We start from the raw sequence: 15,879 nt of genomic DNA, 5'->3' as shown, positions 1-15,879 counted from the left end.
CAGAGCCACTACTGACGCTTTTTACTAGCACTAGTTTTTTTTTTTCTTTCTCTGTGTGTGGATGTGGTAACCTTGCAGAAAGCCCTGTGATAGCTCTGTTGGTTGTTATTGGCTGTTATCTAAATGTGATTCCTTATTTCTCCCCTAGGAATGGGCATTAATTCTCAGAATCCTCGAATTTCAGGTCCAAACCCAGTGGGTCCAATGCCAACCCTTAGCCCAATGGGAATGACCCAGCCTCTTTCCCATAACAACCAGATGCCCTCTCCAAATGCGATGGGACCCAATATACCTCCTCATGGGGTCCCCGTGGGGCCCGGCCTGATGTCACACAATCCGATGATGGGGCACGGATCCCAGGAGTCTCCAATGGTACCTCAGGGACGCCTGGGCTTCCCACAGGGGTTCCCTCCTGTACAGTCCCCTCCACAGCAGGTGCCATTTCCACACAACGGGCCCAGCGGTGGACAAGGCAACTTCCCAGCAGGAATGGGCTTCCACGGAGAAGGACCTCTGGGGCGTCCTACCAACCTGCCCCAAAGTTCGACAGATCCAGCACTTTGCAAGACTGGAGGCCCTGGCGGTCCAGACTCCTTCACTGTTCTTGGAAACAATATGCCTTCGGTTTTCACTGATCCGGAGCTGCAGGAGGTGATCCGTCCTGGAGCCACGGGAATACCCGAGTTCGATCTGTCCAGGATTATCCCTTCGGAGAAGCCTAGCCAGACGCTACAGTATTTCCCTCGTGGGGAGGTGCCGGGCCGCAAGCAGCCGCAGGGCCCTGGGCCGGGGTTTTCCCACATGCAGGGGATGATAGGAGAGCAGACCCCGAGGATGGGACTAACGTTGCCTGGCATGGGGGGCCCTGGGCCAGTGGGAACTCCGGATATCCCTCTTGGGACGGCTCCGTCCATGCCAGCTCATAACCCGATGAGACCGCCTGCCTTCCTGCAGCAAGGCATGATGGGGCCGCACCACCGCATGATGTCACCAGCACAAACGGCGATGCCTGGCCAGCCCGCGCTAATGAGTAATCCCGTGGCCGCCGTGGGCATGATCCCAGGCAAGGACCGAGCCCCTGCGGGGCTGTACAGCCACCCGGGCCCTGTGGGGTCACCTGGCATGATGATGTCAATGCAGGGCATGATGGGACCCCAACAAAACATCATGATTCCCCCCCAGATGAGGCCCCGAGGTATGGCTGCTGATGTTGGCATGGGAGGATTTAGCCAAGGCCCTGGAAACCCAGGGAACATGATGTTCTAAGCTGCTACCATAAGACTGGATGTTCTGATCCTTGTCAAGATGAGATTCCAAGTCCTGAGGGCTTTTTTGGGAGCTTCAGGAGTACAGTTTGGCCATGCAATAGGTGAAAAGAGACCAGAGGATGCTTTGGGAAATCTCGAATGTATGGAATTACCTGAAAAAAAAAAAAATTATTCATTTTAACAGGTTGTTTTTTTTTAAGATTTATTTTTTAAAAATTATTTTTGTGGACTTGGGTATCCCGTGACGGCACCTGCTTTGAGAATCTGTAGCTGTATTTTGAGAATTGCCATTTGTCACAAGTTGCACCATTCTCTGTATGTTTACGTCCTTCGGACTGGCTTCTCCCAGGACTCTCGGTTATTTTTGGGGTTTTTTGTGTACTGTACTATATTGTAAAAGGGATTTTAGCAGAGACTTTAGTCTTTGGGGTGAGAGGAGAATGGGATTCTAGGCTGTTTACTTTAGGTGGAGAATCCATCTTCAGAACTTTGGACTATTTTCCTTCAACTCCAATGTATAGAAAAACCAAACTACGACCTCAGAGCAGAGTATTAATGAAAAGCACAAAAAGGAACTTAAGTTCAGTGAGGGGAATCTTTTAAAAGAAATAAATAATAAGTTAAGGACATATTTTTCAAATTATGGCGTGCTGTCCAGCACCTTCTGTCTCTCCCTCCCACTCTTTATTAAATAGGCTTCTCTCTCTCTCCGTCCCCCTTCTGTCCCCTCCTATGGCAGCTGCAATACATTGTGTTATTTTGGGGAGTAAATCTAGGAGAGCCTCTCCTCACGTGGGGTCTCTTCCCACTTTTAGGAAGGGGCTGGACTTGGACACTGTTACATCCTACAGTAGTCTCTCTCACTGTTTCCTATTCTCCTTTTCTTAGAAACCCCAAGTGATTTTATTAATGTGGGAGTGGAACAGACACTAAAAGTTATCCAGGATTTTTTTTTTGTGGTTATTTTTTTTTTTCCTCCCCAGCGTAAAACGTTCTGTGTAACCTCCATTAAATTTGGTACAAAACCACTCGCCAGGGCTGTGGTGTCAGAAAAATAAAATATATTGTTTCTTACAAAAATGAACTGTCTTCTTTATCCAGTCCCATTGTTTCTATGTACATCAGACGGCTGGCCAGATGACTGTTTGCCCTTCCTTACGATCACAGCCAGCGCAGAGGCCGGGTGGGGTAAGCTTTGGCAGCTCCTAAAAGTCCAGTCTGTAGGCAGACGCGTGCTCCTTGCAAGGCACTTCTGTTGCTTAATCCTGAAGCGAGTTTGTTTTTCCTCAGAGCGAGGTCTTATTTCAGAATGCCCCAGGGATGATAGTTACAGTCATTCTTCCTCAATTTGTTGACCGTCAAGGAATAGATGAAACTTGTTGTCTCTGTCACTTCCTCCTGGTGAGTGTTTGCAGCACGACGAGGTGCGTGGTTTTGAGCTTTCCCTAAGCAGCAGCGTCTGCCTGCCGAGCACTGGGGTCCAGCGCTGTGCGGGGCGCTGGGTTTGTGTGTCCCCCTGTGGGCTTTGGATTGGGTCTCTGACTGCGGTTGCTCAGAGGCTGAGATAGCGGGGAACGGATGACTTCTTTCACTTTTGTTATTTAAGTTCATCAACGAGCAGATTTTTATCAAGACAACACTGCTGGGTAAATTGTTGCTTTGCCGCAGTTCTCATTGACAGCTTCCTAATCTCCTGTCTTTTCAGCCTTGCCTTTTGAGAGAATTTCAGCAAGAAGGTTTTATGGTTTTGTCTGAGAGGAGTGGAAGGCTGGATGCCAAAACACGGACCAGGAGTTGAGCCCTGCTCCTGGAGGAGATCAGGAGCCTCCAGGTGTGGATGTGTGGGGCAGGGAGTGGGCTCTGTGGCTGGCTGCTCTCTGGTCCCCCAGCACCGTATATGGAGCGTGTGATCTCTGTTCTTCCTTCCACTTGCTGTTACTTGAAATGATTTCAAAGACTGGTTTCCTCAAAGGGCTGGCTATTAGTGTGAAACTTCACGTGGAGAGTGAGTATCTTTAGTATGCTGGTGCGTGAGAGTTTTTCAGAGTTAACTGACCATTTACAAGTGGAAAAAGAAATGCTGTCGGTGACCGGCTTAGAGTTTCATCACTAGTGTTAGAAAATGAGTGAAGCCATGCACCGTTGGAGGCATGCAAGCCTCAGAGCCTTCTGTTGCCTGCTTCTGAATTCACCTTTGTGCTGTCATGCAAATTTACAATGATTTTGGGTGAGAATTACTCTTTTGACAAAGTGTAGGATGTATGTTGTGGTGCTTCCCTCTAACAAGACAAGCAGCGTGCCTGAAGCACGGGCTTGTCAAGATTTTAGAAAGAGCTGACAATGACACAGTTTATTTCTGGAGAGCGGAGTTACCTCTTCTTTGAATGGCTGCGCAGCTCCCTTTTGAGGACCTTGCACAGGAATTGTCACAGTGCAAGCTTTTTAAGTGTTGCCACTTCTGCCACCACTCCTGACTGGTTTTGCCATATTGAACAAAGCAGACTTCTTGATCGACATAGAAATAACCTGGAGGGTTTGGGCGGTTTTTTAACAGTCTTTCTCAGTGCCTCCTGTGTCTGTTGAGGTATTTTGAATAGCAAAGGATTTGAGGTGACTGTGACTTACTCTAGAAGAATTAGCATAGGGGATTCACTGTTTCAAAGCCACTTGATAGTGAAAGGACACATGATAAAGATGCTGGATAATTAAAGTTCCTTCTGTGTCTGTCTAACTTAAGATGCTGGCATTTGGTATCTTAATGAGATTTTTTCCTACAGAAAATGCAGAAGACGTGGATTCTCCAGAGTCCAGGTAGGTGCACTTAACCTCAGTGGCGTTGCCTGGTTTGTACCAGCTGATGGACAAGAGATGCTAATTCCTTAGCTGGCTCACGTCGGAAGAATTTCTTTGTTTTGCCCTGATTCTACTTCTCCCCTTTTTGCTTTGCAAATGAAAAAGCTTTCAAGCTGCCAGCCTTGCAAATTCACCTTGGGATCTGTAAGTCAGACTCTGTTCTCTCCTGCTTATTTATAATCAATAGTAACTGTGACTCAGCTCTGGTAGTCATGGTGCAGTTGAAGACGGAAAGTGGGGTTGCCATTTTTAGTTTTCTTCTCCTCCCGCTCCTTTTTTTTTTTCCTTAAACTTTCAAATCATCCTCCTCCACCTTTGTTTGAAAGAATGAAATAAGACTTTATTCATACATGCTTGGCTGCTCTTCCTCTCTAGTAACATGGGAGGAAACAGTCTGCTGTTCAAATTATCTCATCCCAGATGGCTGCGCAGCCGGAGTGCGGAGAGACTTAAAAGGTAAACCCAGCAGATGGTGAACTTCTGAAACGCAAAGTAATACGCCTGCTAAATCAAAAGTTTAAAACATTTGAAATCTGTTTATTTTGAAGTAGTAGACTGTTGCAAACAGGTCATCTGCGAAGTACACTGGCAATTTTAAGCACTGTCCAAATAAACTTGAGCCTTGTACCCGTACCATGGGCTAGCTCATCTACCAAAGAACAAGACAAGTGAGTAGCCAGCCTGATGAGTTTAGTCCTGGCCTCCTGGTGGTATCTAACGGTAACGTTTCAGAAGCCAGACAAGTTTGTGGAGATCTAATCTGCATCAGTCTTGGCTGGGATTTGAATGCTGGTGGTGCTTCTGGTACAATACACGTATCCTGACTTGGAGGAGATGTGGGTGCCCGACTCTTCCTGAAGGTAGGTGTGAATCCTAAACACGCTTCTTAGACTGTTGGAATGCTGTATTTGTTGTGCCGGAGTGTTGGGGCTATTAGAAGTATGGTATACCCAGGGCTAAATTTTGCAGTGCTTGCTATGCTGCCCATCTACTCTGCTGGTTTCCATTCTGGTGGCAGAAAAGGCTACTTTTCATTGGTGGTGCTCTTCTGCACTCACGATGGTGAATGCTTTCCTTGTACAGCCTTGGCAGGCTGTTGGCTGAAACCTGTTCCCTATTTTGATATTTCTCAGAGGAATGATTCATGTTTGACAGAGTCCTGTATTTAGTAGAGTGCACTTCACTCTATTGATTGGTAGCAATTCTTAACCTAAAAATGCTAAGTTGTCTTGCATATGTGCTGTGTCATCTTTCTGGCGAGGTGACCTCTAATGGAAAGATTTTCCAGTTTTTAGCCAGTCCACGTAGTTTCCAGTCATTTCTGTTAATGATGTGTGTTGTGGTAGACATGTAGCACCTAGCTTTGTCATGCTCTTTCTGCCTCAGGTTAAAGCGCATTATTGGGAGTGTTCTTCAGGCCTCAAAAAGACCCAGACCCAAACTGCCAGCTTTGTTATGTAGCATTTATTGACAGATCTACCAAACTCGCAATCCTTTTGATCTCCTTTTGACTTTCAACTAGCAAACCTTTCGTGCCGAGAGATGTATGTCCTCATGACTCATGACGCACTCAGGTTTTCAGCTTATGATTGTTTTTGTTAGAGCGTGGGGCAGGAAAGAAAAGTGATGCTGTTTTGTCTGGGATACTGGAAACTTTAAAAGGGGATGTTTTTAGCAGAGCCTGTTGTGATAAGTCAAGGGGTAATGGTTTTAAACTAAAAGAGGGTAGATTCAGACTGGCTATGAGGAAGAGGTGGTGAAGCACTGGAACAGGTTGCCCAGAGAGGCAGACTAACCCGGGTTAGCAGCTCCAGCTCAGGTTTGAGGGAACCTGAGGTTGAACATGTTAGCTGCTCGTGTCAGCAGCTCATATTAACAGCCCAGGGTAAGAAGGTTTTTTCTGTCCCCTGGGATTTCTGTCTTTCGCAGTTCTTGCAAAGAGTTGGCCTATTCATGTAAATGTTCCTTTTGAAATTACCGATTTCTAGAAATTTTTATTCCATATTTTCAGAAATGCCTCAGCTTTTCCATGCTGTGTTTTGCAGTTCAGCACTTCCCACTTACCTGCATCCTTTAGTCTTAAAATTCTTCCACTGTCCCACTAATCCTCTTCTGAAATCATTATTTACGCTAGTCATGGTCACAAATAACTCCTCCTTCATACTGTGGGCCACAGTTACCATGGAGTTGCTCAGTGGGATGAGGCCAATGCGTGGCCCAACCATTTCCATGCCGAGGCGAAGGGTAGGGCTGGAGCGGGGCACAGAGGGCACTGCAGAAATCCTGAAAGAGACAGTGATGAAATAACCTGTTCCCAGTGGAGGCTTCTTCCTAGCCGCTGCCGAGAAGCTGGCCTGTTTTTCTGAGGTCTTCTGCTGTTACTGAAATGTATGTTACCCTGCCTAGAGTGATAGGATTATTTTAACGGTGTGAATGCAGTGCCCTTTAACAATCTTAGGTGCGCCAGGACAGCTTGTGCTGCTGAGTTCTGTGGGTCTTGACCGCGTTGCAATTTTTAATGTGGTTTCTGCTCAGTTTTGCTGGGTAGATGCTCCTAGCTCTTGTTTAGGAGAAGGTATGTGAATTCCCCCTTTGTCTACTGGTATGGCAAAGCCTCTGATGCCGCTCCCCTGTACCCCTTTCCCAAGAAGTCCATGCCCCACAAATAAACTTGTAATCATATGCCTAATGTTTCCATCACCGTTCTCCAAATACTTTATACCGTGCATAAGAGAGAGCTTGATTAGAGCAGAACACACTGTTCTTAAGCAAAGTTAGGCCATTGATTTTTATATAATGGCATTATCTTTTTAGGCTGTATAAAAACTTGGTGGAAAATAACAATGTTTTGTTTGCTTTTTTGACAGCTTCTAATAGCAGTTCAGTGAGACCTCCAGCAATGTATTTAGAATTCAAATTATTCTGTTCACTGTGCATGGTGTCAACATGTAATTGTGGTGGGAGCAGGCTAATGAAAGAGTAGAGGTAAATCCAGCCCACGCTTCTCAGGGAGAAGGTACTGTAGTGCCTCCAGTCAAATATCTGTCAACGACTTACATTAACATCACTGCAGTCTGGTTTCACGAGGTGAGAGGGGGTAATGCAGAACCAAAACTGCAGGGCTATTATAATAAGTGGTCCCCCTATTTTAGGCTTTTCATATTCCAAAGAAAGTAGGTCAGGATCTGAGTTTTATTTACCGATTGAAAAATCAGAATTTTGGCAACATAGTGATCCTTAGTAGTGTCTTACAGGAAAAAGTGTCATCGTCTCAGGTAGAAGTGCTTCAGTGGGCTGTGCCGGTGTGTATTCCTGTTTCACCAAGTGTAAAATAGATGCAGCGCTGCCCAAAGCTGAAGTCAACAGCAGCTCCCCGGACTTCTTTCTTTAAATACATTAAGCAGAGTTCACAAAGAGTGCATGCTCTTCTACTTGGCCCACTGTGGTTGTTTTGCGTGTTTGCAGCAGAATTTTTATAATTACAGGAGTGCAGGGAAGAGGTTTGGAGGCTTTCTGTCCCTTTGGAGAGGTTTTGTGTGCACAAAAATGCCCTCAAGAAGATGGGGTAGCTAAATGCTATGCGATTTGGGAGGTTCATCTGTCTGCAGGGCAACCCTCCAAGGTGACAAAAGAAAGGGAAAGGCACGGTGGCTTCTGCAGTTCGCCATACATAAAAGCGATCGTTATGTCAAAGCTCTCAAGTCTGGTAGCACAGAGCAAGCTGGGCTTCATCCCACAGTCCCAGCGTATGAGGAGCCGGGTATGTTTTCTCTCGTATTCCTGAAGCAGCAGGGCAATTTAAAAAGGTCTGTTCTCCCCCTTGCTGTTTTCAGCCTCTCTGTGCTTTTGTGTGGCTACCTCAGTGGTGAACTCGAGCCATTCTGTTACACGACTTCTTTCATCTTGCTGCTAACAGTGAAAAGTGACACTGTGCCACCCTTTGGTAGGAAAAAGTCCCCTCATCTACAATACCTTTAGAATAGGGAAGGCTGGCACGAATATAAAGAAAAATAGTCAAAGATTGTGACAATAAACTGATTTTAATTTAAGACAACTTAATCATGAGTCGGTTTGCTGATTCCCCTCTGTTTGGGAGCACAGGTTATTGTACTCCTCTGGACTGACTGCGTACTGTGAAAGAACTTCTAGAAATTCTTCGAGTGGGCAGAGACCTGCTCTGCATCCTTTCACCACTTGCTCCTGCAAAGGCAAAGAGACGAAATTTCAGATTTCGTGCATTCCCAAAGCCCTTTTTTGCTGACATTGATGCATTCTGCGGCAGGGAAATACGCTAGTTGAGGCAAAGACGCCGAGAGGCAGAGGTTCAAAGCCTTTGCCTAAACTCATACTGGGTTGATAGCCAGCTCAACAGAAAATGTATCTTGGCTACCATGGATGTGCTGTAGGTGTCTTACTCTCTTATCTGGCTTGACGGCTTGCTGGGAACCAGTCTTTTTTTCACAGCTTTACACACATGCATGGCAAAACCAAAAGCCCAAGATTTGTACAGGGGACTTCCCCTGGGATCTCACCTCTCCATGATAAGACATGCCAACAAACCACTCTTTGGACTCCCGGTGCTGATACAGTTCCAGGGTCACATCTGCAGCGTAAGGCGGCCACTTGCCATCAAAGGTGCCCAGTGCCACCAGGAGAGGAATAAGGGTAATGTCGTGAGAAGCGTAGAGAATGAGCTTTCTGATAAAAAGGGGAAAAAAAAAAAAAATCCAAACCTAAAATGTTAGCAGTGTTCCTCCATGGATAGCCTGTAGCACTCATGCTTTTTCTAGCAGATGAGCACTCATTCTCTTTATGCCACGCATTCAACATCTTTCTGAACCAGCTTTTCACACTGACAGCAAGTCAAGATTTATAACGGTTAGAGGAAGAGATCTGCCCTGTACCTGGCCTTTTCAGCTGGAGATGAGGGATCTACTGCTTCTGTAATGTTCTTCCGTAAGTTATAGAAAAGGAGACCAACACTCATCTGGAGAATTTCTCTATAAAAGAAGCAGAAATAAATCTACTAGTTTTTAAACTTTCAAATTAAATAATTTCGAAAGAACACCTGGGAACTTGCTTTGCTCTTACAAATTGATAACGTGTGGAGTGTAGCAAAGAACTATTAAATGCAATTCCTATGGTTACTTTTTATTTCAGCAGTTGCATAGTCACCACAGAGATTCTAATGTGACTGCAGAGTGGGAGGGGAGAGGTGTTAACAAGCAGTCTCATGAGGTGTGGCCCACATAAAGGGAAATCTAGAAACTCCTTGATGTTCTTTAAGCTATTTTGTTTCCCTAGTTGTGATTTTTTTTTTTTTTCTTTTTTTTTGGATGCGTGATTTTCATCTAGGGAAGATGACTGTAGTTGACTGCAAGAAGAGCAACTGAAGCGGTTGGGGTCTTTGGTGGGAAGGAGAGGGGTAGGATTCAAGAAGGTGTGGGCTATATTTAAAAATTAGTTTTTTATCACTGTATTGAACAAAGAGGAGCTCTTTAGAGAAATTCTGGTGGGAAGAAACTCCCTCTACCTAACGAATACATCAGTGGAAATGGAGGATGAGTGTGACTGGCTCTCCTAGGTGTTGTGGGAGTGGGGCAAATAGGTCTTTCAGTACCTGAGCTCTCTAATACAAATTAAAGAAAAAGCTAAGGGCAACTGCCCTAATGGAAAAGGCAGTCCTGTACCACCACCTGAGAAGAGCTGGTGAATAGGCCAGCTGTGAATGAATCCAGAAGAAAAACGGCTGCTAGGCTAGTAACTCAGCCACCTTTACAAACCACTGTGGAGGAGGCAATTAACTGCATGTAGCAGCAGATTCTTTTGCATGTAGTTACACATGTACAGGGCCTGTCATCACCTTTTCCACTAGCACCAACCCTTCTCAGCCCAGCTGTGTGGGTGCTGTCCCTGGGATAAACTTTCCAGGTTGGAATTCAGCTCGTAGTAGTGCATCTGCAAGGGCAGCCTTGCCTGTGCAGCCTCGGCGCTCAGGCTGGAAGCATCTCCTCTTCTCTTCTGCTTTTGCCTTTGACGCAGGTTCACTTAAACAACTGTGGCGACTGAGGCCTTCACTGCCTACCTCAGTGGCTTACTGCTGTTTGTCGGAGACTCCTCTCCTCACGACTGTCAGCAAAACAGGATGTAAGCCCACATCTTGGCCGCTTCAGTGGGGACTCCCTTTTTCCTAGCTCATGTTGCTGACTCAAGGCACTGGACTTGACACTGAGATGGCTGAGGCACAAACCTCATGAGGGGGCAGTACCCTCTAGAGGGGGAATGCAGCAGATCAGAAAGGGCTTCTGTCTGCCACAGTAAGCTGGTGTAGGTCATCCACCCTGGCTAAGCCTAAGGCAACCCCCAAGGCTGGAGGCGTGGATACAGGCAATCACCTTGAACCGTCTTCCAGAAGGAAAAGCATCGAGTCCACAGATCGACGCTCAACTGTCTGCTGAAAGTTCTTCAGCACGGGGCAGCTTGGCAAATTGTGCACCTGGAAGGAGAAGATGTAACACAATAATGGGGTTTGTCCCTTTCTGAACCCAGCCTGAAGACACATGGATGACTGCCCTCAGAAAACCACTGTTCATGTCACAGCATTTGTACTATGGTATTGTACTACGGTATTCATGTGAGGAGTTCCAGGATGGTTTTAAGCATACAGAGTTGCTATGTGTATCAAAAGGATGGACACTTGTTCTTGAGAATACATTTCTCTGTGAAGGGAGCATAACGCCTTGAGCTATTCAACTGACAGCCAGACCAATTACAATTAGCTCCAGCAAAAAAGAGGTACTAAGGGGTGACTGTTAGGTGCGGACTGCCAAAGACGGTAAAGCACTTTGTAATGGGGTAAGCAAGGCCCAACTGCTCTCTTAGCTCTACTTCATTACACTTGAAAGAGATACTGGATTTCAAAGTAAGAAATAAATAGCGGAGATGAGTCTTCATCCATCCGAGAGCAGGGCTGACTCCACATCTTGCTTTTTAAAAAGGGCATGCAATTTCTGTAAACACTCTGGATTGCCCAGAAAGGTACTGGGGTACCCACTGGTATCAGTGGGTGTTGGCACTCTGTGGCTTCCTCCATATGCATGGTAAAGGGATGTTGCTTTCTGTGACAGTGCAACAGAACTGCTCAGCTCACCTGCTCAGCACAAATGTTATCAAGGAGGAGAAAGAAATCCACAGGCTCATCACCATCAATACCCATCTTCTCCTTAATTGTTTTCAAGTCGTCGGAGATACCTGGCTGTTGCAGAGCATTCTTCAACTTATGCCTGTCAGGGAATTAAGAAAAAAAACCAAAAACTCTTCAGACATCAGACTTTGTATCTTTTGGGTTTTCTGTGACCCCAGCCCAGTGAAGTTGAATCCCATCAGTGAGGGGTAGAACAGAAGCACCATGGGATACTGAGGGAATCCCGATGTTGGGAGTCTTAAGTTGCAGAGCGGACAGACACTGTGTCTAGATGTCAAGCATCAGAGCTGTCTATCTGCCCTCACAGAGGTGGGGGGGGAAATTAAATTGAGATGTGAACACATCAGGAGTGGTTCCCATAGTGAGGGCTGTGTGTCAGTTAACAGATCTGGTCATACTGGAACAGCAGAAGTCAGTGTCTTCAGGGATTAGCCTTTAACTGCCTCATGAAAGAAGAAAGGGTAGAAGCTTTGAAATGACTGCTGTATGGTGTGAGAAAAAGGAAACATCTGGATACTCACTTGCAGCTTAAATTCACCTCTCATTTTGTTACAAGCCATCTGCCTCTTTACGCTATTTTAAATTTTATTTAGAAATGTTTAGCTGAGAATATCCATGCTGACCATGTACTTAAAGCAAAATGTGTTGCATAGGTTTTGTTTTCTCTGATCCTGATCTGCTGGGGAGGAGGTGGGAAAAGTTTAAGTTTGCTGTTTATTTTTTTTTTTTAGGAACAGCTCTAGTTTCTGTTTGAAATCAAATGTGCTAGAAGTCCTGGCGTAGGTAGCCAGTAAGCTGAGGCAGTGCTTCTTACTGCAGCTTAAAAAGTCCACTTTGACATGGTCACCAAATGTGCTCAGTGGGTGGGCTAGGTGGGAGGGAGCGGAAGAGCTTGCAGTTTACTCCCTTTTTGGACAGTTGATGTTACTAGAGGCGGCTGAACGTACTGCTTCTATGGGCCGTCATCTCACCACTGTCAAGAACAACCCTTTGCCTGCGGAGTCAAGCATTCTATAATGAGCTTTTGCAGGTGAAATCCAACAGCTCTTGAACTCTGGACAAAAATACGCTAATGCATAATCCAACCAAACTGTAAGACATTTGCCTCTCTTGTTCCCTTTCTACCCCATGCCCAACCTGGCACAGGCATTTAGAGTACTTGACTCTGCAAACTTGAGTGTTCTTTCTGTGTAGGATGTTCCTTGTTTTACTTCATTAGTCTTTGTTAAATGTGTCAAGCCTGAGTATATTTCAGTTTCTTCAAGGTATAAATGTGACAGGAATGTCGTAATAATCCCCAAACCAGAAGCTGAATATAAAAAGGGGGCCCAATATGTTCACCCTTGAAAGGCTTGTTAAGGGATGTAGATGACATTAATTCAGCCCTGCAGCAGCGCCACAGAATAGCTGTACGTTAGCTAGTAACGAGTGTTTGCTAGACACAGACTAAATTAAATTGGTCTTTCCAGAAGAAGTCTCTATAATTTTTTTTTCTTCTGGTGCCACGGGTTGGTATAGTAGTCTGCTCACAGAGTATTTTCTACAACTAGCTAACCATTCCCAAAGAACAGTAAGTGGCAGGGGAAGAAATTGGGAAACAGGAAGAAAACGTGCCGTTTTAAATTACTATCGCTGAAATGAAACAGCAGTGAAATCATATGGGGAGGTATGGCTGGTAATTACCTGCTCAAGCATTTCAGGCGCTGGCAGTTGTGGTAATTGGGGTAGAGGATTTCAGAGCTTGCTTCATCAGTGACAATGACAACAGATCCTGTGGAACGAGAAGGGAGGCTTCTGTGATCACTAGTGCATCTGCGTGTCTTCAGACCGCTTTAATCCCTCCCGCAGTCTTTGTGCTCAAGTCCCGCTGCTGTCAGCCAGCAATTCCCCCTGAGCTATCCCCTGCAGCGCGGCCACTGTGCTTGTTTCTGTGCACGTAGCATTTAATTCCACAGGGATGTCTGCTGTGCACCTTGTAAAGCTTTCAGTTGTGTGCTAATTTTTTTTAAGTGTTTGTATGCAACAAAGATTAGTTTTGATGATGTCACGAGGTGCAAGGAGCTCTGGCAAGTCACTTTTGCTATCTGTTCCTGGAACTGAACACAGAAGGAGCAGAAGCGAGACCTTCAAAACCCAAAGCATATTTCTAGGGCACACAAGTAGTTGTTAACTGTAGGATACAGCTGAAAGTTAATCCAGATACCAAACTTGTAAAGGATCTTGGTACTCTTAGGGCTGAGATACTTGGGTCTCTCTGAGAAACATTTTTCAGGTGTGCATCTCGTGAATACTGGACCTGGAACTTACTGCCCTCTTGATTTTGAGGCGGGTTAATGCTAACCTCCTCAGCAGGTCTGAAATCGCAGCATGCATGGCAAGAGAGCCAAGGTAAGCACCAGCAGAAAACCACACAAAGAGAGGGAGCAAATCACAAGTTGATAAAGAACATACAGAACCAGGAGAGCGTGGGGAAGAGGGCCAGGCGTGAAGAGCCAGGGAAGAAGTAGCAACCGGGAGCCAGAGAGAGTTGGGATGTGCGAGGTGTGTGGATCTGGGGAAGACTGAGAAATGAAAGGCAGTGGTCAGCAGGCTCCCCAACCTTCTTTCTGCTGTTGGTACAGCCCAGCTAGCAGGCATCGTGTGGACTCCAGATTCCGGAAAATGTTAGTGGAACGGACGCTGAAAGAGAAAGCAGTTTGTGAGGTAGCACTTTCTCCTTCAGGTGGATGGGGCTGCAGTTGGGGAGGACTTGCTGGAACTGAGGAAACTGGCTTTGGAAACCTGTGGTGGGATTCATCTCACCTCGCTGTAGGAATCTTAAGAACCAGACACCTACCTCTGACCTGCCCTTTACCTTCCCTTCAGAGACAGCTCTTCTCCGGTGTGATTTTTATCTCATCCTAAACCAGACACTTCCAGCATTACTGATGTGAACAGCAGAGGTGCACTCCATCTTGCTGAACTTCAGCTGCTTAAGCTACAGCGAGCTGAACTGTGCTTCAGAAATGCCTGCCTCTCTGCACTCGCCACAAAGCTGCATAAAACCACTGCCAATGGCTAAACCTAGGTGAGATGAATCTGTCCCTGGCACCCCCCTCGGGATGGCCGGGAAACTGGATGCTTCGTGGTGTGAGTGAGTTCTGGTACCGGGCCCTGCAGGCTGAGCAAAGAGGAAGGCCCAGGGGCCAGCCAGTCTGCTGGGGAAATGTACGCTGGTGAGAAAGCTCTCCTAGCACAGGAGGGAGGGAGGAAGCAAGGGAAGGTCCAGCAGGGAAATGAGAGACTCACAAGACCTCAGCAGGCTTAAATATTGGCGAGAGAAAGTTGGATTTTTCCACGTAGCTTCTCCTGAGCCTTTCCCCCAGGGCAAACATCTGCTGCATCCCCACCGATGTCAGCTGTCCTGCGATCGCACCACCCTAAGTGCAAGGGAAAGGAAGGGTCTCCTGTGGGGCACGGAAACAAACGAGTCTGCAGAGGGAACACAAAGCCCCCGTGAAAGGCAGCCGCACCTTGAAGGTGGTCTTCTTGTATTGCTCCTCATAGGGCGAGGGCGGCCGAGGCCCTCCGTTTAGGTCAGTCACCGCGTAGTCAAACTTGGTCTGGGCAGGCACATCTAACAGGGCGGGATGCCATTCCACCTGTGCCAGGAGAAACCAGCAAGTTGTTCCACTGGAAGATGAGGACTTTCAAGAGCGTTCAGCCACCCCCGGGCCGTCGGTCACTGCGCGCTCCCCAGCACCGATCCCGGGAGAGCCGCCGTCCCCAGGCGGGACTTGCAGCAGCGGCGGCAGTGCCCGACGCGGGGCTGGCCGTGCCCCGGTGGAACGCGGCGCTTGCTCTCCTCCCCTCCCGGGGGAAGGACCCGTCGGGAAGCCGGGTCGCCGCTGCTTTGCCGCGCGCTGGAAGCCCCCTCCTCCGGCAGACCCCCGGCACCGCCCGGCGGGAGGCCGCGGGGAGCCGGCTCCACCGCCGCGACGCGCCCGCGGGGATCGGCTCGGCGCCCGGCGGCGGCAGCTCCTGCGACCGCCGCGCCCCTCCTCCGAGGGCCCCCCGCTCCCCTTCGGCGCCCGAATTACCGCATTCTGTCCCCCCGTCCCGTCCCGTCCTCACCGGCGCCGCCCCCGGGAGCGGCCGCAGCGGGGTGCGCGCCCCGTGCCGGAAGACCACCTGCACCAGCTTCAGCTCCAGGCCCCGCCGCTCCCCCCCGCAGCCGCCATCCTGGGCCGCGGCCGCCGCCGCCCCCCGCCGCCGCCGCGCCCAGAGGGCCAGGCCGCCCAGGAGGCCCAGCCGGGCGCCCCAGCCCATGGCGGCATCGACCTCACTGCCGGCACCCGGCGCCGGCCCGGGCCGCAGGGGCCGACGGGAAGCCGAGTCCCGCGCTGGCTCCGGCTGGTGGCGAGAGCCCGGCGGCGGACTACAGCTCCCGGCGGGCACCGCGCCGCGGGGGCGGCCGTGCCGGGGCAGTCGCCGGGAGGCGGAGCCGCGGGGGTGGCCGCGGGGTCCTGTCGACCCCTCCGCCTCGCTGCCCTCTCCACCCGCGCTTGCTTGCTT

General features: G+C 48.2%; 2 protein-coding genes across 9 annotated transcripts in view; one reads left to right on the top strand and one right to left on the bottom strand.

Annotated features, from left to right (window-relative positions):
- The window catches only part of BCL9 (BCL9 transcription coactivator), a 59,215-nt gene extending 56,909 nt beyond the window's left edge, over positions 1-2,306 (top strand). For 7 of the 8 annotated variants that reach the window (XM_075434385.1, XM_075434330.1, XM_075434369.1 and 4 more), the window contains exon 9: positions 149-2,306. In XM_075434385.1, coding sequence (XP_075290500.1) covers positions 149-1,266 — 1,118 coding nt within the window. In that variant the 3' untranslated portion in view covers positions 1,267-2,306. The remainder of the gene's footprint in view (positions 1-148) is intronic. The other variant, XM_075434392.1, reaches the window with a different exon arrangement.
- A 5,836-nt stretch (positions 2,307-8,142) lies between these two features.
- ACP6 (acid phosphatase 6, lysophosphatidic) lies at positions 8,143-15,659 on the bottom strand. The gene is made up of 10 exons (XM_075434319.1): positions 15,439-15,659; positions 14,838-14,966; positions 14,614-14,744; positions 13,925-14,004; positions 13,009-13,096; positions 11,272-11,404; positions 10,517-10,617; positions 9,026-9,121; positions 8,654-8,819; positions 8,143-8,321 (listed from the first exon to the last, which is right to left on the bottom strand). The coding sequence occupies exons 1-10, from the start codon at positions 15,631-15,633 to the stop codon at positions 8,181-8,183; spliced, it is 1,260 nt and encodes a 419-aa protein (XP_075290434.1). The 5' UTR covers positions 15,634-15,659; the 3' UTR covers positions 8,143-8,180.
- Between the last annotated feature and the right edge of the window lie 220 nt (positions 15,660-15,879).

The sequence above is a fragment of the Opisthocomus hoazin genome, chromosome 1 (genome assembly GCF_030867145.1).
Source record: "Opisthocomus hoazin isolate bOpiHoa1 chromosome 1, bOpiHoa1.hap1, whole genome shotgun sequence".
Classification (NCBI taxonomy): domain Eukaryota; kingdom Metazoa; phylum Chordata; class Aves; order Opisthocomiformes; family Opisthocomidae; genus Opisthocomus; species Opisthocomus hoazin.
This window is presented reverse-complemented; position numbering and strand designations above follow the sequence as displayed.